A 27,866-nucleotide genomic window follows, 5' to 3' on the forward strand; every position below is an offset into this window, starting at 1 on the left:
TCAGATGACAAGCTTTGATGAAAAGATTCCTTTTGCATATTAAAAAGTGTGAGTTCACCCATCTTGCTGATTTTCTTTCTGAAATCACTGAGGTGTGAATGATTTGACTTTCTTCTAATTCTGAAAACAGAAAATAGGCTCCTGTTTTAAACAGCAGAATGCGTTGTTTACAGAATTGTCATTGGGCACTCAAAGGGAGGGGAAACAAGGTAACAGGCACTGCAGGATACACCAAAGGTAGCAAACATAACCCTGAAGACTTCCGGGTCCTTTTGCTAGCCCGTGTTTCCCAGCACTGTGGCTTCTACTCAAGCTTTCACAGGTTGTTTGGACAAGGGCAACGTTTTGGTCAGTGCATCTCCACCAGAGCCTAAATTGGGGAATTTGATTAAGCATGTCTCCCTCCTCAGGGACTGCCCTCCCAGTTACAAGAAGGGCTGCTATGGGGACAGGCACACACTTTTCATGTAATTATAGAACCAGTTGACCCTCCTTCTCCCCAATCTTGTACAAAATGTCTCTATTCAAATAACCTACAGTCATTCTAGGTAGTGCAGTATATGCTTCAGAGCTGGGCCACTAGGACGTTTTAAGCAGCTGAGATAAACTTTTGACGTAGCTCAAAAAGAATTTTAAAATTCTCAATTGCACATATTTTCTTTAATAATCCTTGGGGTTAAAATTTACAGCACAGGACATTAATTTAAATTCAGTCTTCACAAGACTATTTAACTCCGCCCCCATTAAAGCAGCAGCAGATAAGAAAATGGGCAACAATTATGGGGGGCATGGGAAAATATAGCACAAGGCATTGTGTCAGTTGATTATTTCTTAGCTCCACCCCTATTGTTTAAAAAGACAATTGTAATTACCTTAGTTAACACGCACCGTTAGTGTTACTCAATGTGCATTTTGAACACTCAGTCATAAAATTGCTTCTTTAAAAAATGTACTGTACAGTGAAATGAACACCAAACAGATCCTGTTTCAGCAGAGGGCACTTTTGGCTTAAGTAATAGCTCCAAGAAATACAGTAACTTTAACTTTTTACTAGACATGACCTCAAGGACTTCCACACTCTTCTTTGCTCTCCTGACTTCTGCAGTATTGTGACTTTAAGTCAAACTTCTCTTCAATAAGAAAGAAACGAAATATAATAAAATAAGTATATAAAATTAATATCTTTCAAGGAAATTTGGGAAAAGGCAGTCAAAACTTTTTTTAAAATGTAGATGAGAACTACAGCATTATCTGAAATAAAGATGACTCTTCTTGGAAATACACAATACCAGACACAGCTTTTTGTCCTTCTTTCATATGTAAGATTAAGGATGTGGTGTTTCCAATATGACTTAACCTCATAGTGGTTCTGATGCTCAGAGCACAAACCACTCAGCTGCTTTCTGCGGCTCATATCTGAAAAAGCATCTTCAGCCAATAAGGAATATTGAAACCATAACCCATTCTGCTAATATACAGAAAAACAACTGTATCAGTGAGTTGTGAGCAAATTCTGCAATGCTACTTTGAAAACCTTTCCTTGGTTCTTGAACAACTGCATATCCTTATTTCAAGTAGAGGTAACAGATTTTGGAAGTTAGCACATATAAAATAGCCCAGAAAGAAGATCAGAGTGGAACCTCTTCTTGTTCCTCCTTGAGGAAATGGCCCAGCCAGCCTCCTGTTGGTCTCCTGTGGTCATATGGCAATGAAAAAGAATCGATTTGACTATCACTACGACGTCCCACCTGGGCACAACCTTGATCCCTTTTTTGTACACTTGTAAGATGCTTCAATGTGACATCTTAGTCCCTGGACTGATAGAAGAGGATATATCCAGATTCTGAGTTTTTGGAAATGTCTGATGTTAACCCATAAAACTCTTCAATTGCTTGAGCATCAATTTTCTGTAATTTAAGAGAACCAGCAGGTTAGAAAAATACACACATACACATAACAACAACAACCCAGAAGCAATGTAATACTTTTTATGAAGACCAACCAAAATAACACAACACAGTGCATAAGCTTTCAAGTTATCTTCATCAGGCAGGACGGTGAGTCATGCAACGTTAACCTGGGCTTGCTCGAACAGCTGCTTGGATCTCAGCCAAGGCAGCCCCACCCCTTCCCATGTTGCCCCTTATGAGCACAGGAATACAGCTTAGTGGGCACAAGGACCACTCGGTTCAATGGGAGGAATGTAAGCGTGCACTCGGAGATCAACAGGACTTTAGAAGGGGTAAAACTTTGGTCAGGCAGTGCCCACTGCGCTTCCTTTCAGGATTTCTATCCCTCTTATTGGCAAGTTGTTCTCAGAGTCTTAAATCATCACTGGAAAGTGCATGCTGCAACACAAACATAATGTTGCCAAGTTGCTTCCCTTTTGGCTTCCATTTCACAGACACACCCTATCTGGATCCTGAGAACAGCTCCTCCCTGCCACAGGAGGCCAGGAGAGCAGGGGTTTTGGCCATTTCCAAGACAGAAGGCAGAGGATGCTGATGCTGGAATGAATTTGGCTGCCTCCAATGACCAGCACTGGGCCCCTTCAATCACTTATGAGGGCCTCTGAGTGAATGAGTGACAAGTCTTTAATTATCTAAGTACCGCCTTTTGAAAACTGCTTTGGAGAACTTTCAGAGTGCATAAACAACCCCTGGTATTGTGAAATCTGAAAACCATGGAAAAAAGAGGAGAAAAGACTGCTCTACCACCAAAGTCTCTAAAATGAGGGGAGTAACTGCTCCAGTTGACTGCACCAGCCACAAACTATCATCCAACCCAATGGGGGATCCTCAACTCCAAACTTTACCGCATGTAAAATGTGTGCTTCCCCCCCTTCCCCGCTAGAAAAGGTTACATGTCTTTAGTAATACAGATGACTAAGAAACCTTCAGGTACAAGATCATCTGTATCTGCTTGCTGGCTCCTTGAAACCCCTGGTTTGTAAACCAGGACCCTGCCATGCGAATATGCACTCTTGCTCAGAGCAATCTTCCCTTTCTGGTATTGATCGCAGTTTCATATTCATGGGCACCCTTCTTATAAACCAGCTATCAAAACCGGGGGTCGCAAACCATATTAATGAAGGAACCTGGAAATGACGCCTAAAAAATGTGCTGCCAAATCATCTGGGAGAACTTGGCCGTATCACCCATACACAAAAGGGAGCAAGCTGGGCTCGTCATGGCCTAAATCAGGGACTGCCAAAACAGCACTGAAATGCAGAAGCTCCCAATTAAGCCAATCCTACAAAATGCAGCAGCCCACTATTCATTTTGCCCTCTTCCCCCCACCCCGCTCTTCCCTCCTTTATGCGCCTGAGCCAGGCCTTGCGCCAGCTGCTCCAGTGCAACAGCGCAGGCACTGCTTGACCCTCCCTGCACTGTGCAGGTTTTCTCATTCCTTCTTCAACTGTTAACAGCAAAGAAACAAGAAACACAGAGGAAACCCTCCTCCACGAAGGCAAGGGGGGGCAGCTGAATGTCATGCAGCCCACCTGAGGACCGGCCATGTCTTCCCAGTTCAGAATAATGGCTTAGAAAAGTGAGGAAGCATAGAAGAAAGTAGCTGGGACAGGGAGAAATACAGAAGGAATCGCAACACACCTACCTCTACGATGTCGTCATCAAACAACAACCAAAACCCATGGCTTTTGACAATGGTGATATAATGTCCGCGGTTGGGACCACTGTGACAAAGAAAGAGGGGTTACGCTCGCTGAAGACCCATTTTCACTAAGGAAGTAGCCACATCATTAGCCAAAAGCATGGAACTCCAGCTCTGGAATGAGACGTGCTTACAAATCTGGCCCTCCTAAATTGTTCTCTGGGATGGGAGTTTAGTGATACTGGAAACATTTACAGGAGCAGAACCAGGCCCCTTTAAAACTCACCCCACATCTTTAGAAAAAAAGTATTTTTAGTTAGGTGGGTGGGCTGTTTCCGTGTTGCAGAAGAGTGCAATTACGATCTCTGGCAATATAATTCCTCGCCCCAAATACATTCCTCTCAAAACCGGCCATTTGTGTACTAAAACATCAGTAGACTGAAGTAGTATCGCCAGACACAGCTTCACTGCCTCAATAAGAAACACAATTCAGATAGGTAAGTAGAGCCCAAATTAAACTGGCTTCGATCCCAAGCCTCGTTTCCACTTCTGTTGCGCCCTTGCCCATTGGAGAGGCCGTCCCCTGCTGCAGAAGGCATTCATCCAGCATTAGGCACTTCTGCTCACACAAGACAAGTGTCTTTCAATGAGAGAAGAAGTGCCCAGCGCTCGAGGAACGTGGTCCGCCGTGGAAGACCACCACCATGAAAAGAAGTAAAAGCAGAAGTACAGCTCAGAATCCAAGCCAATCACGACTAAAAGTGTCTGGCGATTCCATTTCACCGAGCATAACTTTCAAACACACTACGGGATGGGCTTGGTTAGGTCTTTCAGACGTATAGTGTGGTTAAGCAGGTATGTTGTCGGTCACATGAAGGGAAATGTATCATTCTGTACAACACACTTTTGCTCCATAAAAATGTACTTCCCATTATAATTTCTAAATGGCAATTCAGTGTTGAGAAAAGACAATTCATTTATGCTCTAACCTATTCAGCCATGCACCGTTTAGCCACTTGGTGGCAGGAGCATTATAAAAACAAACTAAACTGTTTAAAATAGATTAATTGTTCCAACGGCAGCTTTAATTTAATTTTACCTTGAAGGAAGGTGAGTGAACTCACACCTGGCCTCTCCTAACAGCTCAGCATTTTCAGAAGAGAAACCCCCTCTGTACATTAAGAGAATGTACTAATATTCTAACCATTTTTGAAACATAAAATAGAATGTGTTGCTCTCCTAATCATTTTCAAAAAGGAGAGGGTACTAAGCATCCAGCTGTTACAACAACATACAAGAAGTGTCGAGCCTCTGCCCAAGCCACTGGTCCCAAAGGAAGCCTTCCATGGCCTTTCTTCATTGTTTTCCCCTCCTTTAACAAAAACCTTCCTGGGCAATGCAGCCGAGTGGGGGGAGCTGTGAAAGAAAGGGGGTGGGATACAAAATGGGCGGAGAAAAGATGGAGGGCCATTGGGCACATGGGAAGGAGAGAGCAATCTGGGGCTGTGTAGGGCTGTAGTTGAGGAGAAGGTGGGGTTTGTGGTAAAATAAGCAGATGGAGCAGACGGCTTATGGTAAAATGAGCAGGACTTCAGCGTGATGGACAGCATGAGCAGGTCCTGTTCATCAGCCTCATGCATCAATCACCAGTGGCATTTTTGGTCTTCAATGAGGTGTTGGCCAGATTTAAAAGCAAAAAACCCTAGACAGTATCATGGAGATGGAGCAGCAGCCATTAACCAGGGCAGTTAAACAGGACCTCTTTGCCCAGAGGCAACATTCCTCGGCATGAGAGATCCGGGGGGGGGGGGGGAGAGAGCGAGAGGGATGCTGCCTACTAGTTCTACAGCTCAGCAGCTCTGGAACCTCTGGCACAGAGTGCAGAGTGCAGGAGAGTGCAGGAGAAGGGAGCTCTTGGCTACAACCCAGCAGGGCTCTCACTATGCGGTTCTGCTTGCCCAGGGACCACAAACTGGACCTTCTCTGCACCCGCACACTTACCTGCCACAATGAACAACTACAGCCACAAGGTCGTACATTCTGTCGGGATTTGTAGCATCTCCTGATGTGTTGAAGAGTCGAAGCTCCAGAGGAAAAACTACGCGATAGGACAGTTTGGTGTATCGATGCAGTTGGTCCATGTATTTGAACCTTTTTAAATGCAGAGCTAGAATCATGGGCAACTTTTTCACTCGCATCCTGGTCCCACAAAGCATAGAACAATAAGAAAGAATCAATCTTGAGAACTGATTACAGTTGGAAAAGATTGATTACAGTTATCAACAACCACAACGCTACTGGCTTCTGGGCACTTGGTAACAAGGGCTTGGCAGTAACTTCTCAAATATGCTGCCATATTGCTCCTAATACATGGGGAAATTACTTTGAAAAAATCTTTTGTTCATCCACCATGCCTGCAAACAGTAGCCTATACAGTCTTTCAGATAACCTTCCTCCTTGGCCCCCAATAACAGAGAAAGAAGTGGCCAGCCTTATCAGAAATCCTAAAATGGGTAAGGCTCCAGGCCCAGATTTCATTGTTAATAAACTCTTTAAGAGTAATGTTCCTGTCTGGAGTAAGATTTTGGCACCTTTCTTTTCTAACATCTGTAATGTTATACCACGATTCGATCATTGTTCCCATTTTCCAAAAAGGGGACCACTCTCTTTCTGAACGTTACAGACCAATTAGCTTATTGTCTTGTTTAGTAAAATTATTTAGCTCTTATTTAGTTATAAAATTACAAACTGGCTGACACACAACCAGATTATTATGCCTTCCCAGATTGGCTTTAAAACAAGGCTCTCTGATTTGGACCATTGCGCTGTTCATGCACATCTGGTTGAAAAATATTCTAAACCGCCTGGAGGAAAACTTTATGTGGCCTTCATAGATCTAAAAACAGATTTTGACTGTATACCCTCGGCTAGATTTTGGGATAAATGAGCAAGGACTTCTACTGACCATCAGCTTCTTTGGCTAATTCACAAACTGTTTCTGAATAATAAAGCACAGGTGAGATGTGGAAATAGTGGCCAATTGACCAAAGAGATCAAAGTGAACAGAAGTGTTCATCAAAACTGCCTTTTGGCTCCTTTTCTTTTTAATGTAATTATAAATGACATCGACAGCCACCTCTCAGGTGAACATTTTCATCCTCCTCACTTGTCCCAAACACCCGTTTAAAATTTGTTCTATGCAGATGATGCTGTGCTGATTTCAAGATCTCATGTGGGTTTAAGACGTTTACTAAATGTGTTTGCATTTTATTGCTCTCAAGAATCCTCAGATATAAATTACCAATAGACTAAGGTCATAGTATTCTGTAAAGGTGTTCCATCTCATCATTTTTCATGGAATATGGATAGTCATTTAATTGAGCAGGTTAATAAATTTTGTTATCTGGGTGTTCTCTTCTCTTACAACATGTCCTGGACAGGCCATACGACTGCTGCCATGAAGCTAGCATCTGTACACTCAGCAGCCCTCCTGAGATTCTTTCGGACCTCAGGAGGCAATTATATACCTGCTGCTATTCAGGCATTTAAGGTAGCCCCATTATTTGGCCATTGCCAAAGTTAATGAGAAATATGATTCCTGCTTAATTTCTTTTTTATGTTCCATGTCCAACTTGCCAACATGTATGTCTGGCCCAGCAATTCATTTGGAATTTGTGGAACCATCTTTGGAAACCAAAGCTTGGGTTGCAACATTTTCTTCAGATTAAAAAATACTTTATTGTTCAGAGGAGTGCTATCTGAATTTACTTGTTAAAGATTGTTTTTAGAGTTCAAATTAGTTGATGATAGATTGCTGAGACTGAGTTTGTCTTTTGAGATTTTAAAACAAATGGAATATTCCTCTGCATGTAAATTGGTTAAATCTAGAGTGTTGCAACTTGACAAATGGAGTACTGGCTGTATAGAGCGTGTAGGGTATATGCTCCTTGTACCATCAGGGCCTTCCTATTTCAAAGATCTTACGTGCTTATTGTAAATTTTTAACTGTCCCAAATATAGAATACTGTTCAACAAGGCTAGATTAAATGTACTACCACTGAGAGAGTTAGCAGGCAGGCTTTCAGGGATCCCTTTTTCTGAATGATTTTGCAATTTAAATCAGGTAATTTGGATACCGTTTAGCATTTTTTTAAATTGATTGTAAAAAGTATGATCTTGCCAGGGATAAATGGATTACAGTATACATTCAGAAGTGGGGACCTGCTCGAAAGCAATAGTAGCAAAGTTATTGGCTGATACTGATCCAAATGTAACCCTTGTGGTGACACATTTTTATCTATGGCTTTTAATGATAACTGTATATTCTGGATTTTGTATTTCTGTATGTTTGATTATGTTTGTATTACCGAGTGTACTGAATTTGATTTGCTCATGACCTGTTGGTGCGCAAGCATAAAGAACAGAAATAAAGGAAAGGAAGATGAAAAGGTCTTGCCAAAATTTAAAAATTCAAAGTTAAATGAAGGTGAAAGATTACTCAGAAGAATTTCAGAATAAAGTGGAAAATCTTTACACTGCTAAGTGACATTTTAATGCAAAACAACTATAATCAGTCATCTTTCTTCATGCGATGAATCTACTTTGCTCTGGCAATTATTAAACTGAGCAATGTGAAATCTGGATTTTCTTCTCCATATGTGGGAGCAAGAGAGAAGACAGAGGAGAAAAGCTCTCCTTTCTCTTACATCAGAATCAAATGGTTTTGATTTGACCAGCAAAAGACAAAAGTGGTCATATCGGCCATCCTTTCTGGCAAGAGGTAAGATTGAGCCTTGGAGAATCTGGTTTGCTTCAACAACAAAAGATGCTCCTAATTTAGACCATGTGCCAGATACTGTCTTCTTAGCAGCAGGCTGAACTCTGCAGTCTACCCGATTATGTTCTGTATCAGCTCTATTCTGTATTTATTTTGGTTATTATTTAGCATCATTTATTCTGGGCTTCCTAGATGTAGAGAGGGACAAGGTACCGCAAATACTTTCCCCAACTTTTTTGAGTTGATAAATCAACAAATGAATATCGTTTCAGTGTTATAAAAACTGTTCTCTACATTCCCAGTTTTCATTTTTTTTAAAGTCTCTAGATCTTTTTTGTTGCAGAACTATGCTCTCCGCCTTAATCTCTTCAATAAAATGGGCTAGAGACTTACTTTTTTAAAAATGAAAGCTATAGAGTTATGAAGTTACAATAACAATATGCCAACTGCTAATTATTTGTATCAGCAGCCACAGGGAAACTGCACAAGGCCATCCCTGGGTGGAGCACACCAAGCAGAGCTAGAAGCATGCATGTTTTAAAAAAGAAAGTAAAGAATCTGCCCCCACAATCCCACCTGCTACCTTTCTTCTAGGATTGCCAGGTCCCCGCTGGAAATCGGTGGGGGACGGGTGGGGCTGTAGGGTTGCCAGATCCACATTGGGAAACTTCTGGCGTTTTGGGGATGGAGCCTGGGAAGGACTGGGACCTCAATGGGGTACAATGCCATAAAGTTCACCTAATTTCCTCCAGAAAATCTGAAGATGAGCTGTAATTCCAGGGGATCTCCAAGTCCCACCTGGAGGCTAGCAACCCTACTTTCTGTACTACCCAGACTGCAGTGTGGAAAAGGAGCCCTGCCACTCCCCAGAGCCAATCTCCACCTTACCTCTTCTGAGCTTCCTGTTTGCTGCGGCACTGCTCACAGTAGTATTTATATTCGCTGCAGAGCGTCTCTGTATTGCTGAACCCCCTGTGGAAAAGGAGGAATTGGAGCCTGGTCAGCACAGGGAGGCTTTCAAGAATGATGAATGATTTTATTATTATGGCAATAGCCAGACCAACTACAAACCTTATCAGTTAAAATCGATTACATAAATAAATAATTAGATTAAAACCTCTCTATACATAATACAGATAAAGTTGTACCAATTAAAAATCACCATATTCACAAGGCATATAACGATTAAAATCAATTAAAATCGCTAATACCCTTCTCCGAACGAATTTTAATAGCTACAGAGCAATACTTGGCTACTTGCAAGGATCGCTGAGAGTCTCCCTCCCATAAGAGTAATTAATTTTTCTCTTCCTCTGAACTAGTCTCCATCATGTCAATAAGAGGTAGAATTAGTTTCTGACAAATTCCCTCATAAAAAATACATCTAAATAGAACATGGCTAGTGCTTTCCATTTCACCTGATCCACAAGGACATGCCCACTCAGATCTTGCTAACTTCTTGTACTTTCCCTCCAGAATTGCTGAGGGCAAGGCTGACCCTCTAGCCAGGGTTAATGCTCTCCTTTGGTTATTTAGCTCGATGGCAGATAAATATTTGGCTGGCGCTAAACGAAAGCGTGTTTAATTGGAGCCAGGTACGCTGGTGAACTCATAAGCTCTGTTTGTCTTTCTATATCAAAGATCCTTTGTCTAATCAGGAGCTTTGCATGATCTTTTTTTTGCTCTAAGAGGAATTGAGGTGCAAACCCAAGACTCTCCTTTTTTTTTTCAGACTGTATCCACCATCTGGATCTATAATTGTCCAAACTAAGCAGTGGTAAGAATCCCTCAGATGCCTCGTGGGCTTTTAACCAAAGGGAGATTGAGGCTAGAGTAATTTTTGCCTCGATTTTTAGCATGCCTGTTTCCAAGCGGACCCAGGAATTCGAAACAAGGCGGGGGACTTGAAGGATCACCCGAAGGAATTTGGATTGTACCTTCTCCGGAGGAGTATAACTGGATTTAGTTGAGCCTAAGATTGTGCCATATAGCATTTGGCTAATTGACTTAGCCTGAAAGAGTTTTAGAGCTGCTGGGATGCAAAAAGCTCCTTTTGTCCTAAAGAATTTTAATATATTATAGGCGGATCTCTCAGCGGTTAACGCCACCTGTCTATGATGTTCTGCTCGGAGGCCGTTTGCCTGGAATGTTACGCCTAGGTATTTAAACGACATGACCTGCTCTAAGCTATTTCCATCTATCGACCAATTGTTCTTTCTTCTGTGGCTCCCGAAGGCGAGCACTTTGGTTTTCTTATAGTTTATATGAAGAGCTTCAGATTTACAAAAACTGGCTAGTCTCCTCAACGCTCTTTTCATGCCAACCTGGGTTCGAGAAAGGATCACAATGTCATCTGCATAAAGAAGCAGAGGGATACTATGCTGTGCTATTTTAGGGGGATGCAAATCCTCAGAACTTAAAAAGTCTACTATGTTGCTTATGTAAAATGAAAACAGCGACGGGGCAAGCAAACAGCTTTGTCTAACACCTTTAACTGAAGGTATAGGATCTGTTAGACACCCGCTCCTATTACATCTTATTTTGATAAATGTCTGCCTATGCAAAGCCTGAATAAGAAAAAGAAGTCTCCTGTCTATGGAGGATTCTCCTAATTTGGTCCAGAGGCGGGTCCTGGAGATTGAGTCAAAGGCTGCTTTGAAATCCACGAAAGTGGCATAAAGGGATGTTACGCTTTTAGAGCTGTATTTCTCTTTAAGATGTTGTAATATTGTACAATGCTCCAACGTACCTCTCCCTTCTCTAAACCCTGCCTGAGCCTGTGTTATTATCATTTCCTGGGTAAGCCACGCTGTAAACTTTTCCAGGAGGTGACTGGCATAAATTTTCCCAATGATGTTTAATAAACGTATCGGTCTATAATTACTGGGATCCTTCCTATTCCCTATCTTATAAAATGGAATCACCACCGCATTGTCCCAGCCGTTTGGAATATGACCTGTAGAATCGATGTAAGTAAACATAGCCGCCAAGAGTGGAGCCCACCAGTCTTCAAGTTTTTTAAGAAGCTCAGGTGGGATTCCATCTTCACCAGGGGCCTTCCCATTTTTAAGTCGTCTTATATGAGATCTAACTTCAGCCTGTGTGACAGGGGGCCATTCTGGAGTCCCCGTTGGTAGTTCCACAGTGAAGGTGTCATGGTGAGGATCATTGAACAAGCTATGAAAATATGATATCCAAGTTCTAGGAGAGATAACAGAATCTAATGGGGTATAATCTGACCTAGAACAGTTCGAGGTGATGTGCCAAAAAAGTGTGGAGTTCTTATCTTTAGCTGCCTTAATCAGGGAGGCTTTCTACATCTGACCAAAGTCTTCCCACTGTGCACTCCACACCGTGGCACAATCTCCCTTCACACAAGGAAACTGTCTGCTGACCAGACAGTCAGCTGAGGAAACAGAGGTTGTCTTTTCCACATGTCTTTTTCAGGCCCGGTTCTCACATTCCTTACAGATGGGAAGAAGTCACTGCAAGGTGATTTTGCTGTACCAATGCTCCAGAGCAGACATTTTATTTGAATACATACACAATTTGCAAGAACAGATTCAATCCAAAGAATTGCCACAGAGTTAATCTGGAAAGAATCCTCTTTTGGCAACATCCTCATGCCAAGCAGTGATGTGAGAACTGAGCCTCAAGGTGCACAATTTTGTGCCTTCCATGAATATTCAAGGGGTGCATTCAAAGAAGAATCTAGAAACCTTTCCCAGAACTGATTCAGAGACACACCTGTCTGACTATAATCTTACATGGCCTCGTTGCTTGTAGAAGTTCTTACAGGCAATGCGTGATTGGTGGGCACGCCCAGATCACGAGAGCATTGCTTACAACAACTTTCTGCATCTTGTCTCTGGAAGGATCCTGGTCAAAGTCCACTTTGGATACTGGTCACGTAGTACTGTGAATGATTATGTCATTGCCTAAGCTAATCCTTTTACCAGTGTTTTCCCATAAACCTCTTTTTACCAGAGTGTTTTCCCGTAAACTTCTAATAGAATACCTGTCAGGCTGTTATCTTGGTTTCTCTGTTTTCAATTTCATGACTGCTTTACGTAGGAGGTTTGAGGACCCCTTTCTGGGGGAACGGGCCAAAGCAGAGCTGCTACAACTAAGACAGGGCTCTACTCCAGTCCAAGAATTTGCCGATGAATTTCAAAGACTGGCGAGCAAAATTGTGGGCTGGCCCGAGGCCACCCTAATTCACCATTTCAGGGAAGCCTTACACCCTGACGTCCTGAACTGGTCGCACATGCGGGGCGATCCCGACACTCTCGAGGATTGGATTCTATTAGCCGAAGAAGTGGAAAGCCGCCGGCGCTTTATTTCCCTTGTCCGCCAAAAACACAAGGAGAAAAGCGTCCAAAAGCCCCAACCCAAGGCACCACCCCCCGCTATACGGAAGCCGACGCGTCCACCCCAGGATCGCGAAACCCGATTTCAGAGGGGTGCCTGCCTCATTTGTGGGGAACAGGGCCACTTTGCAGCGGTCTGCCCATACCGCCCTGAACCCTTTCGTCCCGGCACGACAACTCGAGCTAGGGGACGACCGCAACGCAGAGGCACCGCGGGCACCCGCAGCGCAGCGCCGGGAAGACCCACACCCTCTGCACTTCACGCTGGAGACTCATCCGTTCTGCCTGCATCAACTGACCCAACTGGGTCCCGGATTACTCAAACCAACGCCTATCCTATACCACTAATTTCGGATATCTTGGGACAACTACAAGAGGGACGTATTTTTTCTAAACTGGACCTAGTAGAAGCCTACTACCGCGTCCGCATCCGAGAGGGGGACGAACCCCTCACTGCCTTCTCTAGCTGCTTTGGAATGTTTGAATTCCTTGTGGTGCCCTTCGGGTTAAAAGGGGCCCCGGGGGTCTTCATGCAACTTATCAATGAAATCCTTCATGATTTGCTATACCGCGGAGTGGTGGTTTATTTAGACGACATTCTCATTTTTTAAAAAACCATGGACGAACATGTCACATTGGTCCGAGAAGTTCTACGCCGCCTACGCAACCACCAACTCTTCGCAAAGCTAGCTAAATGCGAATTTCACCAGAGCAAAATAACTTTCTTGGGATACATAATCTCCCACCATGGCCTTAGCATGGACCCGGCCAAGGTCCGTTCTGTCCTTGAATGGGCACCTCCCTCCAACCGCAAGCAAGTACAACAATTCCTGGGCTTTGCTAATTTCTACCGCGGATTTATTCCAAACTTCGCCCAAATAGCACTGCCCATCACCGACCTTCTAAAAACCAAAGGCAAAGAAAACTCTGCCACATTGCCCTCCGCTAAAATACTGTGGACTGATCAATGCCAAACCGCCTTTGTGGCTCTCAAACGCCTTTTCACATCGGAACCGGTGCTACGGCACCCAGACCCTAATCGAATGTTCATTGTACAAGTCGATGCCTCCGATGTAGCTATGGGGGGGGGGGGCTGCTGCAAAAAGGACCAAATGGTCTCCTTCATCCTTGCGCTTATTTCTCTAAAAAGTTTGCGCACTCCCAATTGAACTGGCCTATTTGGGAGAAAGAAGCCTCAGCTGTTCACCATGCTCTTACTCTATGGCGACAATTCCTTGAAGGGTCCAAAGTCCCCTTCGAAGTTTGGACCGATCACAAGAATCTGGCCGCCCTCACAGGGACCCATAAATTATCCGCAAAACAACAACGTTGGGCGGAATTCTTTGCTCAGTTTCGTTTTGTCCTGAAGCATGTCCCAGGAAAACATAACGTTCTCGCGGATGCTCTCTCCCGATTGCCTCAATATCCGGCAAAACTCGATCGACCAACAGACTCTTTATTTACGCCCGCACAAAGAGAAGCCCTACCCGTATTGGCTGTACAAACCCGATCCCAAACGCTGCCCCAGCGACGACACACGGCGGACAAACTCCTCCAACCCTACCGACTGCCCTGCTGCCTCCTCAACGGAACACCACAATGACTCCGGCTCCGGCTCCGGCTCCTCCAACCCAACCAGCCGCCCAGCCGCCTGCAGTCTGCGCACCGCAACACGTAAGCGTTTCCCCCTCGCCAACCCCCCTACCTGCTCCTACTACCACTTTGAACGAGGGGGGGGTTCCCGTCTCCGATTCCTTCTTAAAGTCCCTGCGGGAACACTGCCTTATGGAACATTCTGCTCAAACCCTGCCTCCTGGTGTAATTGAACAAGGGGGCTCTTGGTACAAAGACTCGAAATTGTATGTACCCAAAACGCTCCGAAAAAACGTCTTACACTTGGCCCATGGAATGAAGACCGCACGGCACTTTGGGTTCCTAAAGACCCTTCACCTATTGTGCAGACAGTTTTGGTGGGGGGGAATGCGTTCTGACATTGACTCTTTCATTCGCAGCTGTCCTATTTGCGCCACAGTCAAACGATCTCAAGGCAAGCCCCCAGGACTACTGCAACCGCTTGAAATACCCTCCAAACCCTGGGAAGTGATTGCTATGGATTTTATGACGGATCTCCCTCTCAGCGGGGGAAAAACTGTACTATGGGTTATCACTGACTTATTTTCTAAGCAAATACATTTGGTTCCATGTGCGGGGATCCCCTCCGCTCAGAAATTGGCCCGCCTCTTCGTGTCACATGTCTTTAGACTACATTCGTTTCCGCGCAAAATAATCTGTGACCGCGGCAGTAGCTTTGTTGCAAAGTTTTGGAAAGCTTTTCTCAAATTGGTGGGGGTGGAGCAGGGATTGTCTAGTGCATACCATCCCCAAACGGATGGCCAGACCGAACGTGTTAATGCTGTACTTGAATGTTATTTGCGCTGTTATGTCAATTACCACCAAGATAACTGGGTAGAACTGTTACCTTTTGCAGAATATGCTTACAATAGTGCTGTACATCAGTCCACTGGTTTCAGCCCGTTTTATGCAATATATGGACAGGACTTCGGTCCTATTCCCCCTGTGGAGGATGTGGAGGGGGAGGGGGATGCCGACATTGCCTCTTGGGCACACACCCTCCGCACCACATGGCCCTGGCTGATTAGCAACCTTGCCCGAGCCAAGCGCATATACAAAGCACAAGCCGATAAGCATCGGTCCCCCGGTGGGGACCTACAAGTAGGTAACCTGGTATACCTATCCACCAAAAACCTGCGTTCCACCCGACGTGCCATAAGCTCAACGCTAAGTACATTGGCCCATTTCCCATCACTCGCATCATAAATCCTGTCACGGTGGAACTATCTCTCCCCAAAACCTTAAGGCGTGTGCACCCCGTTTTCCACATCAGCCTCCTGAAACCCCATATTGCTTCTCCGCAATGGCATCCAGAACTGCCTCCCGAACAGCCCATAATGGTGGGGGGGGGGAAGAACATTTCGAGGTCTCCAAAGTCCTAGACTCCCGTATTCACCATGGAGTATTACAATACCTAGTTCGCTGGAAACACTTCCCCCCTGCCTATGACGAGTGGGTTCGCGCACGAGATGTCTCCGCCTGACATCCTGCTCCCCTTAAGGCCCCCTCCCAGTCTGTAAGGGGGATGGTCTTTCCGGATAGGCAGTGTGAAAGGCATCAACGAGTTTGGGGGCGGAGACATCTCGTGCACGAACCCATTCGTCGTAGGCAGGGGGGAAGTGTTTCCAACGGACTAAATACTGTAGGTTTCCATGGTGAACACGAGAGTCAAGGATTTTGGAGACTTCGAAGTGCTCCTCCCCCCCCCCACCATAATGGGCTGTTTGGGAGGCGGATCGGGATGCCATTGTGGAGAGGCAGTATGGGGCTTCAGGAGGCTAATGTGGAAAACGGGATGTACACGCCTCAGGGCTTTGGGGAGAGCTAGTTCCACTGTGACAGGATTTATGATCCGTGTGATGGGGAATGGGCCAATGAATTTAGCATTGAGCTTAAGGCACGGACGGGTGGAACGTAGATTTTTGGTGGATAGACCAATTTACCCACTCGCAGATCGCCCCCGGGGGAACGATGTTTATCGGCTTGTGCTTTGTATTTGCGCTTGGCACGGTCGAGATTGCTAACGAGCCAAGGCCAGGTGGTACGGAGGGTGTGTGCCCAGGAAGCAACGTCAGGATCTCCCTCCCCCTCCACATTATTTCTGGGAGTAACAGGACCGAAATCCTGTCCATACACTGCATAGAATGGGCTAAAACCTGTAGATTGATGTACAGCATTATTGTAGGCATATTCTGCAAAAGGTAATAGTTCCACCCAGTTATCTTGGTAGTAGTTAACATAACAGCGTAAATAACATTCAAGTACAGCATTGACACGTTCAGTTTGACCATCTGTTTAGGGATGGTATGCAGTAGACAATCCTTGTTCTACCCTCACCAACTTGAGAAATGCTTTCCAAAACTTGGAAACAAAGCCACTGCCGCGGTCACAGATTATTTTGCGCGGAAACGAATGTAATTTGAAGATATGTGATACGAAGAGGCGGGCCAGTTTCTGAGCAGAGGGGATCCCTGCGCATGGAACTAAATGGATTTGCTTGGAAAACAAATCAGTAACAACCCATAATACAGTTTTCCCCCCGCTGAGAGGGAGATCAGTCATAAAGTCCATAGCAATCACTTCCCAGGGTTTGTTGGGTGTTTCCAGGGGTTGTAGTAGCCCCGGGGGTTTGCCCTGTGATCGTTTCACTGTGGCGCAAACAGGGCAGCTGCGAATAAAAGAGTCAACATCGGAACGCATTCCCCCCCACCAAAACTGTCTGCGCAATAAGTGGAGAGTCTTTAGAAATCCAAAGTGTCCAGCTGTTTTTGCTCCATGAGCTAAGTGTAAAACGTCTTTTCGGAGTGCTTTGGGTACATATAATTTTGAGTCTTTGTACCAAGAGCCCCCCTGTTCTATTACCTCAGGGGGTAGGGTGTGATTAGAGCGTTCTGAAAGGCAGTGGTCCCGAAGGGTATTTAAAAAGGATTCGGAGATGGGAACCTTGGCGAGTCCCCCCCCCCCCCGCTACCGTGGTTTTAGGAATTGCGATGGGGGTAGTGCTTACGTGCGGTGGTGCGGAGATTGCAGGCGGCAGGGCAGCCGGTGGGGTTGGAGGGGTGGAATCGCCGGTTCGTTGTTGTGGAGGCGGTTGGGTAGTCGATCGGGTTGGAGGAGTTGGAGAGCTGGATCTGGGGTGTTGTTGTTGAGATTGAGTTTGCACGGATAGTACAGGAAGGGTTCCTCTTTGCGTAGGGGTGAACAGAGAGTCGGTTGGCCTCTCGAGTTTTACCGGGTATTGCGGCAAGCGGGAGAGGGCATCTGCGAGAACGTTTTGTTTTCCAGGAACGTGCTTTAGGACGAAACGAAACTGAGCGAAGAATTCCGCCCAACGTTGTTGTTTCGCTGACAGTTTATGGGACCCTGTGAGGGCAGCTAGATTTTTGTGATCGGTCCAAACCTCGAAGGGGATTTTGGAACCCTCCAGGAATTGTCTCCATAGAGTCAGTGCATGGTGAACGGCCGCTGCCTCTTTCTCCCAAATGGGCCAGTTCAATTATGCGTGCGCAAATTTCCTCGAAAAGTAAGCGCAAGGGTGAAGGAGACCATCCGGACCTTTCTGGAGGAGGGCCCCTCCCATAGCTACATCGGAGGCATCGACTTGCACAATAAACATTTGGTTTGGGTCTGGGTGCTGTAGTACGGGTTCGGATGTGAAGAGACGTTTGAGGGCCACAAACGCGGCTTGGCATTGATCAGTCCACAGGATTTTTACAGAGGGTAAGGTAGACGCGTTTGCTTTTCCTTTGGTTTTTAGGAGATCAGTGATGGGTAGGGCCACTTGGGCGAAGTTAGGGATGAACCCTCGATAAAAGTTCGCAAACCCCAGAAACTGTTGTACTTGCTTGCGGTTGGTGGGGGGAGTCCAATCGAGAACGGCTTGGACTTTGACAGGGTCCATGCGAAGACCTTGGTGGGAGATTATGTATCCTAAAAATGTGAGCTGGTTTTGATGGAACTCGCATTTAGCCAGTTTTGCGAAGAGTTGGTGATTGCGCAGGGGCTGCAGAACTTCTCGGACCAGAGTTACATGCTCTTCTATGGTTTTCGAATAAATAAGAATGTCATCCAAATAAACCACCACCCCGCGATACAGTAAGTCATGAAGGATTTCGTTGATAAGTTGCATGAAGACCCCCGGGGCCCCTTTTAATCCGAACGGCATCACGAGGAATTCATACATTCCAAAACAGCTAGAGAAGGCAGTGAGGTGTTCATCTCCTTCTCGGATGCGGACTCGGTAGTAAGCTTCCACCAAGTCTAACTTGGAGAATACCCGGCCCTCCTGTAACTGTCCCAAAATATCAGAAATTAATGGGATAGGATAGGCGTTGGTTTGGGTGACCGCATTGAGTTTTCTGAAGTCAATGCACAGACGAAGGTCGCCCTCCTTCTTTCGGACGAAAAACGCAGGGGCCGAGTTCGGGGCATTCGATGGACGAATGAACCCTCTGGCGAGGTTTTTGTCTAGGAAGTCCCGGAGGACAGTGCGCTCGGAAGCGCTCATGGGGTAAATCTTGCTTTTGGTTAATGTGCAGTCCTTGACCACCTCAATTGCACAGTCCGAGACCCGGTGGGGGGGCAAGGCATCACATTCTTTAAGGTCGAAAACATCCGCAAAGTCTCGATATACATTAGGTAGGATTGGAGGTGCTGGGACCTCGGAGGTTAATGCTGGGACGGGCGGATACAACAGCGCAAAGTTTTGCCGGTGTTGGTCGCACATGGGACTAGCGAAGGAGATAGCGTTTGTTTCCCAGTTAATACTGGGACTATGTCCTTTAATCCAGTTAATACCCAAGACCACTTCAAAACGGATAGGGGCTATAGTGAAGTCTATTTGCTCCCAGTGGGAGCCAATTCCCATTGCCACCCCTATGGTGCGGTGATCAACTGGACCCCCCTGGAAATGGCTCCCGTCCATTTGGGCAAATTGGACAGGGGCGGGTAAAGCCTCAGATTCGGCTCTGAGTGCAGCAAAAGTGGCTTCGCTTATGAGAGTGCGACAGCAACCGGAGTCGATGAGTGCTTTGACGGGTAGTTGGGGGCCACCGTTAAGGTGTTGTAAAACTGCATCCACGTAGACGGTGGAGTCCACTTCTTTGAGTTTGGTAGGAGCATTCGGTTTAGCAGGAGGATCTGGAGAGGTCTGTGGAGACGCTCCACTCACCACAGACCGGAGCCGTTTTTTGACAAGTCGAGGGGAGATTCCAGGTTTAAGGCTGGAGAATTCCATGGATTTTCCTCATCCGAAGAGGGAAAGTTGTCCCCCAATGGGGCACTTGTAATCCGAGACCCGGCGGGGTCGTTTGTAGTAGGCAGGGAGGCTGGGTCTCCAGCATGGAGTGCAGAGGGTGTGGGTCTTCCCGGAGCTGCGCTGCGGGTGGCCGCGGTGCCTCTGCGTGGTGGACGACCTCTGGCTCGGGTTATCGTGCTGGGACGAAATAATCCATGGCGGTGTGGGCAAACAGCTGCAAAATGGCCCATTTCGCCGCAATTAAGACAGGCACCTCTCTGAAATCGGGCTTCACGTTCCTGGGGTGGACGTGGAGGATTTCGTGGGACGGGCGGTGGTGCCTTGGATTGGGACTTTTGGGCGCCTTTTTCCTTGTGCTTTTGACGGACTAGAGAAATAAAGCGTCGGCGGCTTTCCACTTCCTCGGCCAATAGAATCCAGTCTTCAAGGGTATCGGGATCACCCCGCATGTATGACCAGTTCAGAACATCAGGGTGTAAGGCTTCCCTGAAATGGTGAATTAGGGTGGTTTCGGGCCAACCTACAATTTTACTTGCTAGTCGTTGGAATTCATCGGCAAATTCTCGAACTGTAGCAGAGCCTTGTTTTAGTTGTAAGAGTTCCGCTTTGGCTCTTTCCCCCAGGAAGGGGTCCTCAAACCTCCTTCTCAGAGCAGTCATGAAGTTGTTGAGGGAACGGATAGCACGAGAGCGGGTGTCGAACTGGAGAACCATCCAGTCAGCTGCTTTACCTGTCAGAAGGGAAGCTACATAACGCACCCGGCTATCCTCCGTGAGGAAAAGCTGTCCTTGTTCTCGCATATAACTATCCACTTGATGCAAGAAACAAGGCAGAGTCTCGAGAGATCCGTCGTACGTAGTCCTCAATTTGAGTTGCTTCCAAGGGCCGGGCGCGGGCTGGCCCGGTTGCACGGGTGGTCCGGGTGGAGGAACAACGGGAGCTCCGGGAGGCAGGGGTGGAGCAGGCACATTAGCGGGTGGCTGGATGGGCACCCCCTGACCCGGTATCGGAACGGGCTGTGCCTGGGCTATCAGGGTTTGTTGTAATTGCCTGTTATCCTGAAGCATACGTTCCATTAGCTCTTGGAGTTGATCAACACGGTCGGAGAGCTCCCGATTCTGGGCTCGTAAGAGGTGAACCTCCTCACTTGGGCCACCAGTAAGATGAGGTTTACTGGTCCGGAAGCTCGTGGCCCATTGAGAGCTGTCTCCGTATAGATCCTCGTCTTCAGACTCTCCTGAGTCTCGACGTCGGTCAGCCAGACGGCGTGCGCGTTGGGTCGCGCGCGACGGGACAAACGCCGGGGAAAAAGACAGACCTGATAGCCCTTGTACATTGTCCTTGGGGCGCGTATCCATTTTCGCCCGATCCCTAACCCTTGCTGCTGCCGCCTTGGCTGCTTCAGCAGCTTCTCTCTCTTTTGCGACCTTAGCCGCTTCGGCGGCTTCCTTATCCGCAAGAACTTTGGCGTTCTCAAGTCTTAGGGCAGCCTCCGCCGTAATGCGCGGTAAAAGTTCTGTTTCCAGGAGTGTGAGTATGGGGTCGGGTTCCCCGCCCAGCAAGGGTTGTATTCGAACCGCCAGTGCGGGTGCATCGGCTCCAAAAATCGAGGTCAAAGCTTGAGCCAAGGTGGTTACCGGGGTGTCCTTTGTACATTCCACAAGGAGAAGAGCGGTGCGAATAGCGACCCGCTTGGCTTCAGCCTGACAGCTGGCCGCATCCGGTATTAGGGAAAAACCCTCTGGCGGGGCTCCTGCCATGGCAGAACTAGAGGAAAGAGTCTCTCGAGAAATAAGGTTATCCAAAAGTCCAGTTAGTACTTGTAAATCCTCAGTTGCCAACCGGGCATCGTCCAGTAATTGATCCAAGTCTTGAAGATCTAAACGAGTATCAGTATCCTCCGACGTCAACATCCAGAGAATCCCTTTTAGAGATCGCCACTGTTCCTGTACCAGTCCCTTCAAGCGGCAAACCTCTAGGGTAGTCCTAAAAAGTTCAGCGACTATGTCCTGTAACAGGGTGGGATCCTTCCGAGAGGAATCCAGGGTAGTAGGTCACTCGGAGAGCCTCTCAGCTCCCATCCAAGTGGCAGGCGAACCCCCCTGGGCTCCAGCCTGACTAGTAATACTATGAAGAAGGTGAGGGATAGCTGCCATAATGTAAGCTCCTGACCCTTCGAACCAGAAATCACCACAGAGTCATATAGAATCCAAGCAGATGGCTTTTACTGGTCAAAAAGGCAATACAGTGCATACAGGGAACTATGGCAGCTATGAGAGTCTCACTAGCTGAACGATAATATAAGGCAGTAAATGGCGGGAGATTACACAGCATCAGCACGCATAAACAGAGTACACTTTCCCAGGAGCAGCATTCCCAGGCCTTGGTATGTGTGGTCGACCTTGAGGCTAGACAGTACAGTACAGACACAGAAACAATACTGAAACCGAGATAGCAGCCTGATATCCGCCCCCAAGCTCGTCAACGCCTTTCACATTGCTTACCCAGACAGACCAGCCCCCTTGCAGGATGGGAGGAGGCCTTAAGGGGAGCAGGATGTCAGGCTGTTATCTTGGTTTCTCTGTTGCCTCTGTTCCTTTGCTGAACCGTCCAGACTTCAAGGACGGCTCCACATACCAAAGCCTGGGAACGCTACCCCTGGGAAAGTGTGCTCTGTTTATGCTTTGTGTGCTCTGTAATCTCCCGCCGTTTTCAAGCTTTATATTGCCAACTAACGAGCAAGACCCTCATAGCTGTCATCTTATCCTCTATGAACTGTATTGCCTATTTGACCAGTAAAAGCCATCTGCTTGGATTCTAACTGTCTCTGTGGTGATTTCTGGTTCTTTGGGTCAAGAGCTTACAATACCCCATTGTCTTGTTATTCATTAACTTTGGTACTTATTGTCTGATGCTTAATAAAACTGGGAGGTTGTTCGATATGAAAGAGCAATCTCTAGCAAATCAAGACAGCGTTCTGTCTTCCCTCAAGGCACTTTCTATGTGCCTTCCCTTCAGTTGCTGGACAACAGAACTCCTCTTTAAATGCACATAATTTGCTATTGGTGCTTAACAAGCCATCGAGGTTATGTCAGACTTAAGAACATATCTATATACAACCACCATTTCCAACTTCTCTTTCAGTAGGAATTAATGTAACTGCCTTAAGAATTTCATGGGATCCAAATATCCAAGAAAACTGGCAGGTCATGATCAGGTGCTCCTTCACCTGCAGGAGGAAGCCACTTTGGTGCATAAACTCCATTGTTTTATTATTTTAAATTTCTATCCCACCCTCCCCAGCTGAAGCCAGGCTCAGGGCGGGTAACAGCATTAAAACCATCTTACAATCATAATACATTCATTAAAACAACAAAGCCAACCATAAATAACTGTACTAAAACAACAGATGGTGCTCAGTAGAGAATAGTTGCTGCTGAGAAGCACTGCAGCCAGACATTCCCCCCCCCCCCGAGATAACTAAAAGATGGGGGAAGGTAGGGAGGCCAGCACAGATGACACCCGCGGCTGTCCTCAGTTATAGGCCTGGTGGAATAACTCAGTCTTACAAGCCCTGCAGAACTCTAAGGTCCCGCAGGGCGCTGATGTTACTGGGAAAGGAGTGAATCACACGCAACAGTGCAAACAGCTCTGCTTTCCTGTGTATACATACCATATACAGATCAGCTATGAGAAGCTGACAAATGTAATCCTTCAAGTAGGTGAGTGGAAACAAGATGGAAACAAGTTGCCTTCTGATTTACCCCCATTTCCCTGCCTGTGTCAGGCCTGCTATTTGCAGAGAGCGCCAGACTGGGGTTGTTTTGGTTTTGCCAGGTGCTGACCAAGGACTGCTTTGCTAACCGCCGAATTCCTGTTATGACTCTGAGTTGTATGGGAATCTAACCTCAGTGGGAGGGGGGTTACCATGCCTACCAATGCTATCTAGATATGACCAATGTTCTTTCATATAAGCTACACTGTGTTTCTAGCCCCCCATTCGTGCCAATTTACCTATAGCTGCTGTAAACCTGTAGACTTTTTCCAATAAATCAACTCTATTTTGGACTCCTCGTCTGTGGATGTTGTTTATGGAATTGTCATGGGACAAGTGCTTACAGCCTGGCCTCCTTGGGGGCAGTCTTCAGGCACCACTAACAGCCTGGCAAGTCAGCTAGTGACAAGCCTGGCACATGTTATTGCTTTCCCTTGCAGGCCTGCACCCTTTTGCCAAATGGTCCTAACAGCACAGGAAACGGCTGCCTGGAAGGGGCCTGCAGGGCAGCAATTTCTCACTGGTTTAGAGAGCATTCTCTGCCTGCAGTTCTTGCTGTCCCATCCCTGCCACCCTCAGCAGTCCTCCAGTTTCCTGTCTCTGCACAGCCTCAGACTGGGAAAGTTAACCAGAATAGAGTCCTACCCAGTTTAATCAGATTTACTCCCAAAGAAGTGTGTGCACTGGCTGCATGACCTTAAATGGCTTCACTCCACTACCACCACCCACCTCGATGCCCCCTCTGCCTGGAGTGCTTGGCCAGAACCCCAACACTGTGCTGCTTCTCCTCAAAACCCTCCTTTCACACAAGGCCTTTAACTTCGCCCTCTAAAGCCAATCCAAGGCTGGGATTGCTGGGCCTCCCCACATCCGCCCCTTGCTACTGGTACTTCTCTCTCTCACCTGTGTCAAAATTTAGGCTACATGCTCCTCAGGGCAGAGACACCTCTTGGTGGTGGGCCCATCTAAAACACTCTGCATCGGTGGTGTTGCATGAAAAAAAATATTCACGGGTGTAACGCTGTTGCAAGATCCAGCCAGCACCATCAACCAGTTCAACTCTGCCTGCTCACAGGATCTACCCCTAAACTGGTTTTCCCTAACCCAGATTTACCTCAAACAGTGCGTTATTGAAGTATTTTGTTCCACGTCCACAGACAGGTCTAGAAAGTCCTCATCTTTGCTACTAACCTTGAAAAAAAGAGAGAGAGAAAGGGTGGGGGAGGGACATCACAAAGACTTTCAGTCAAACAAGTATTTAAAAAGTTTACATTTAAAGTAATTCTGCCAGTAAATTGGGCGTTTTAAAATTCAAAAGTTATCCTTCAAAATGTAGAAAGTTACAGACTTGTCAGATGTTCTAAGTCCTAACTCATGAACCAACAACTGCAGAAGCAACACCAATAAAGTAGATGCATCTCAGAATCCCTTGCAATCTGACAAGAGAATGTTGGGTTCGACCACTGGATCACAGCTGGAGATGTACCAACATCCAGACTCCTCTGCTACATCTCTCCTGGACCAAATAGCAATGTCTTGGGCTACCCCTAGAGAAACACATCTTCCCTCCTATGCCTACGTTTCTTAGAAGTCAGGCAAAATTCCAAACAGAATGTAGCATTGTTAAGAGAAGTTCTTTGAATTCCTCTTTGCTCAGTTTTCCCCTGAAACCCAACATTCTGTTTTCTCTTTTTAGGAATCTGGAACCTGTTTCTAATCAGTTCCACTTTAATCAAAAAGAAATTAGAAAAGAGGCAGGGCAGGACAGAAGGTTCTGCAAAATTTCAGAATTTTATTCTGTACATGCTCAGAGGCAGGCAATGTCTTCCCAAACTTCCTACCCTCCTACCAGAGCACCACCTAGTGGTGTGTAACATAAAATAACCACAAGGGATGAAGTTCGAAAAGGGTGAGTTGATTTCTCTGAGAGAAATGAAAGAACAATCCCGCTTTTATAACGGAAAAAAGAGAGAATATGAGGAACCACTGGCTATATCTAGAAAAAGGGACATTTTGGAAAAAGAAATTCTCTTCCTCGTAACAACTCACATACTACTGAAAGCTGGTCCGAACTGGGAGCGCTCTCAGTCAATTCAGAGGCAAGAAAAATCTTTCAAAGGGGCAGCTGAGTGGAAAATTCAACTTCCTCGCAAGAAGCACGTGACCCAACGGCACAAGGCAGCCACGCTTCATGCCTGATACAAAGGTGCTGCTGGCAGGGCAAAGGCACGTAACTGGAGACGTCTGTCCATGCCAATAATCTGATTTAAACTAGGCTTCTGTCTGTGCACAGCAGCTCTGTGTGCCTGATTAAGCATCCTGGTACAGCTCACCCCGCCCCCCACAGCAGACCTCAGGCATGCTAACTAAGGGACAAAGCTACTTAGGAATGACCCCGCTTGCCCCCCCCCCTCCCTTCTCCTTTTTGTTCGCCTCCCCAAGGAGGCCATCAATTCAACCACAGTTCGGTCACAGTTTGGATGGTGGCATCCCCCCTGCAGGAGAGTCTTCCAGAGGTGGCAAAGGAGAGACTCCACCCTAGCAGGAAGCCCTGCCAAACAGCACTGTCCAGGAAGTCTTTGGAGCCAGGCTGAAATGGTTCTTTTAAGTGGTCAAAAAGTGGGCTATTGTTCTGTTGGCATGTTTTTCCACTGTGGGGCAGGCTGCTGTTTTGGAAAGCGGTCTCAAGCCTCTTTAAAGGCAGGATCGTCAATGTTTTAAGAAATAAAATGAGTCAGGCGTAGTGCCAGCCCAGGCATGGTGAAATGCTGAGTGAGTGCAGAGGCCCTCATGTAAATGCTTTTGCCCTCACCGGCATCAGGCTTAAGGTCGTCCTCCACAACAGACAGATACGTGCAAAAAAATTAAAAAGAGAGACATGGTTGAATTGTAGCAGACACTCCATTAACGTCTCTTTAAGAGCCCAGCCACACTTTAGTGGTTTGAGACTGGAGAAACCCTATCACCTCTCTGCAGAGGGCTTTGTTCCTTTTCTGATCCAGAGAGCTATTTGAGTCATGTCCCCGGGGCTTGGGCCTGCTCGTAATGTGTTTTTTTAAACTGTTCCTCCTCTGAACAACATATCCTGAAGCTGCATCACAGAACCATTTTGGAAATGCCTCTCCTCTCCAAAGTGGTTTCCCGTGTGGCATAAGAGATAATAGATGGAGAAAGACAAATCCAGAACCAGCCACTTAGGACCCAGGGCCCATGGCTGCATCAGTTTAACTGCAGAAAATGATGTGGGTTTGTGGCTGACAGGAGTTTGCCCTGACTGAATAGGAGGGCTTCCGGTGTTCAAACCACTGCTGCAGCACATCACAGACCTGTGAATTTATGCTACCATGACTGGAAAATGACTCAAGCCTAGCAGGTAGATATATCAGAATACACTTTTAGACAGTATGTGTCAGCATTTATTCCAGTTCCACCAGAGGTTAAACCATGGGTGCCCTGTCAGCACCACGGCACCCACCAACACCTTTCCTGGTACCTACCAAGTGTTTTTAGAAAGTAGGTGGGTCCCGGTGGGGCTTTAACCTAGCAAGGCTTCCAACTGGCAGTCCAGAACTGAAGAACAGTTAGCTCTGCTCACAGTAGCCCACCCTCTACTTACCAATAAAGCGAGAAACACATTCTAGTTAAATGCAGGCTACTATTTTGAAAGTGTGTGTGTGTGGGGGAAACATTAGCAACTCCTTGGAAAGGATCGCGAAAATTAGCATTTGGGTGGTGGTGGGGTTAACCTACAGCTTCACAGTTAAGACATCTGGTTTCATTGGTGAGGGTCCCCTGGAAGATTTCGTGGACCCAGGTGAGGTCTGTCTTCTCCCCTTCGTCGCTGTCGATGCTCCCGTTCTGGAGTTTGCCATTTTGCTTCTCTTGCTTCTTTTCTTCTTGCAGTAAGTCAGCAATTGTGTTCAGTAGGTAGTTCAGGAACTCGTGCGCATCTTGTTGCATGTAATTGTCAAACAATTCTGGAAATAAAAGAGAAGCAAGAGAAACAAGAAATGGCTCATCAGGGTGCTAGGGCACCTGTGCTGCAAACCTCTGGTTGTTCTCGAGGCTCTGGCAGCATCAGGCCCCCTTCAAGACCCATAACTCCTCTCTCAGGGAGGATAAACAGGTCATTGTGGAGGGAACACCTAAGAGCGCGCCCTCACCTCTCTTTCTTTAGTTGGGATGGATCAAAACCCTTGCGACAGAAGACGGCTCCTAGTACAACAGGATCCAACCCATTAATGCTCACAGCATTAATGCACAAAATGGCACAAAAAGCTCTTGTATGGCTCCCATTCATTTCAATGGAGTCTTTGAAAAGGACTCTCCTAATGGATTGTACCCCTTGAGACAAATCTGTCCCTCTCCTTTTGGCTGATTCTTCTACCTCAGGTGGCTCTCACCACGGCAGAACTGACTCCATTCTCCTGGTTGCTGCAACTG

General features: G+C 46.5%; 1 protein-coding gene across 3 annotated transcripts in view; it reads right to left on the reverse strand.

Moving 5' to 3' along the window:
* Positions 1-1,707: 1,707 nt before the first annotated feature.
* The window catches only part of LOC130486127 (ubiquitin carboxyl-terminal hydrolase 12-like), a 67,028-nt gene continuing 40,869 nt past the window's right edge, over positions 1,708-27,866 (reverse strand). For all 3 annotated transcript variants that reach the window (XM_056859331.1, XM_056859330.1, XM_056859329.1), the window contains exons 4-9: positions 27,174-27,400; positions 24,538-24,614; positions 9,278-9,361; positions 5,614-5,811; positions 3,616-3,694; positions 1,708-1,907 (exon numbers count right to left, since the gene is read on the reverse strand). In XM_056859331.1, the coding sequence (XP_056715309.1) occupies positions 1,806-1,907; positions 3,616-3,694; positions 5,614-5,811; positions 9,278-9,361; positions 24,538-24,614; positions 27,174-27,400 (767 nt within the window). In that variant the 3' untranslated portion in view covers positions 1,708-1,805. The remainder of the gene's footprint in view (positions 1,908-3,615; positions 3,695-5,613; positions 5,812-9,277; positions 9,362-24,537; positions 24,615-27,173; positions 27,401-27,866) is intronic.

The sequence above is a fragment of the Euleptes europaea genome, chromosome 13 (genome assembly GCF_029931775.1).
Source record: "Euleptes europaea isolate rEulEur1 chromosome 13, rEulEur1.hap1, whole genome shotgun sequence".
Taxonomy (NCBI): domain Eukaryota; kingdom Metazoa; phylum Chordata; class Lepidosauria; order Squamata; family Sphaerodactylidae; genus Euleptes; species Euleptes europaea.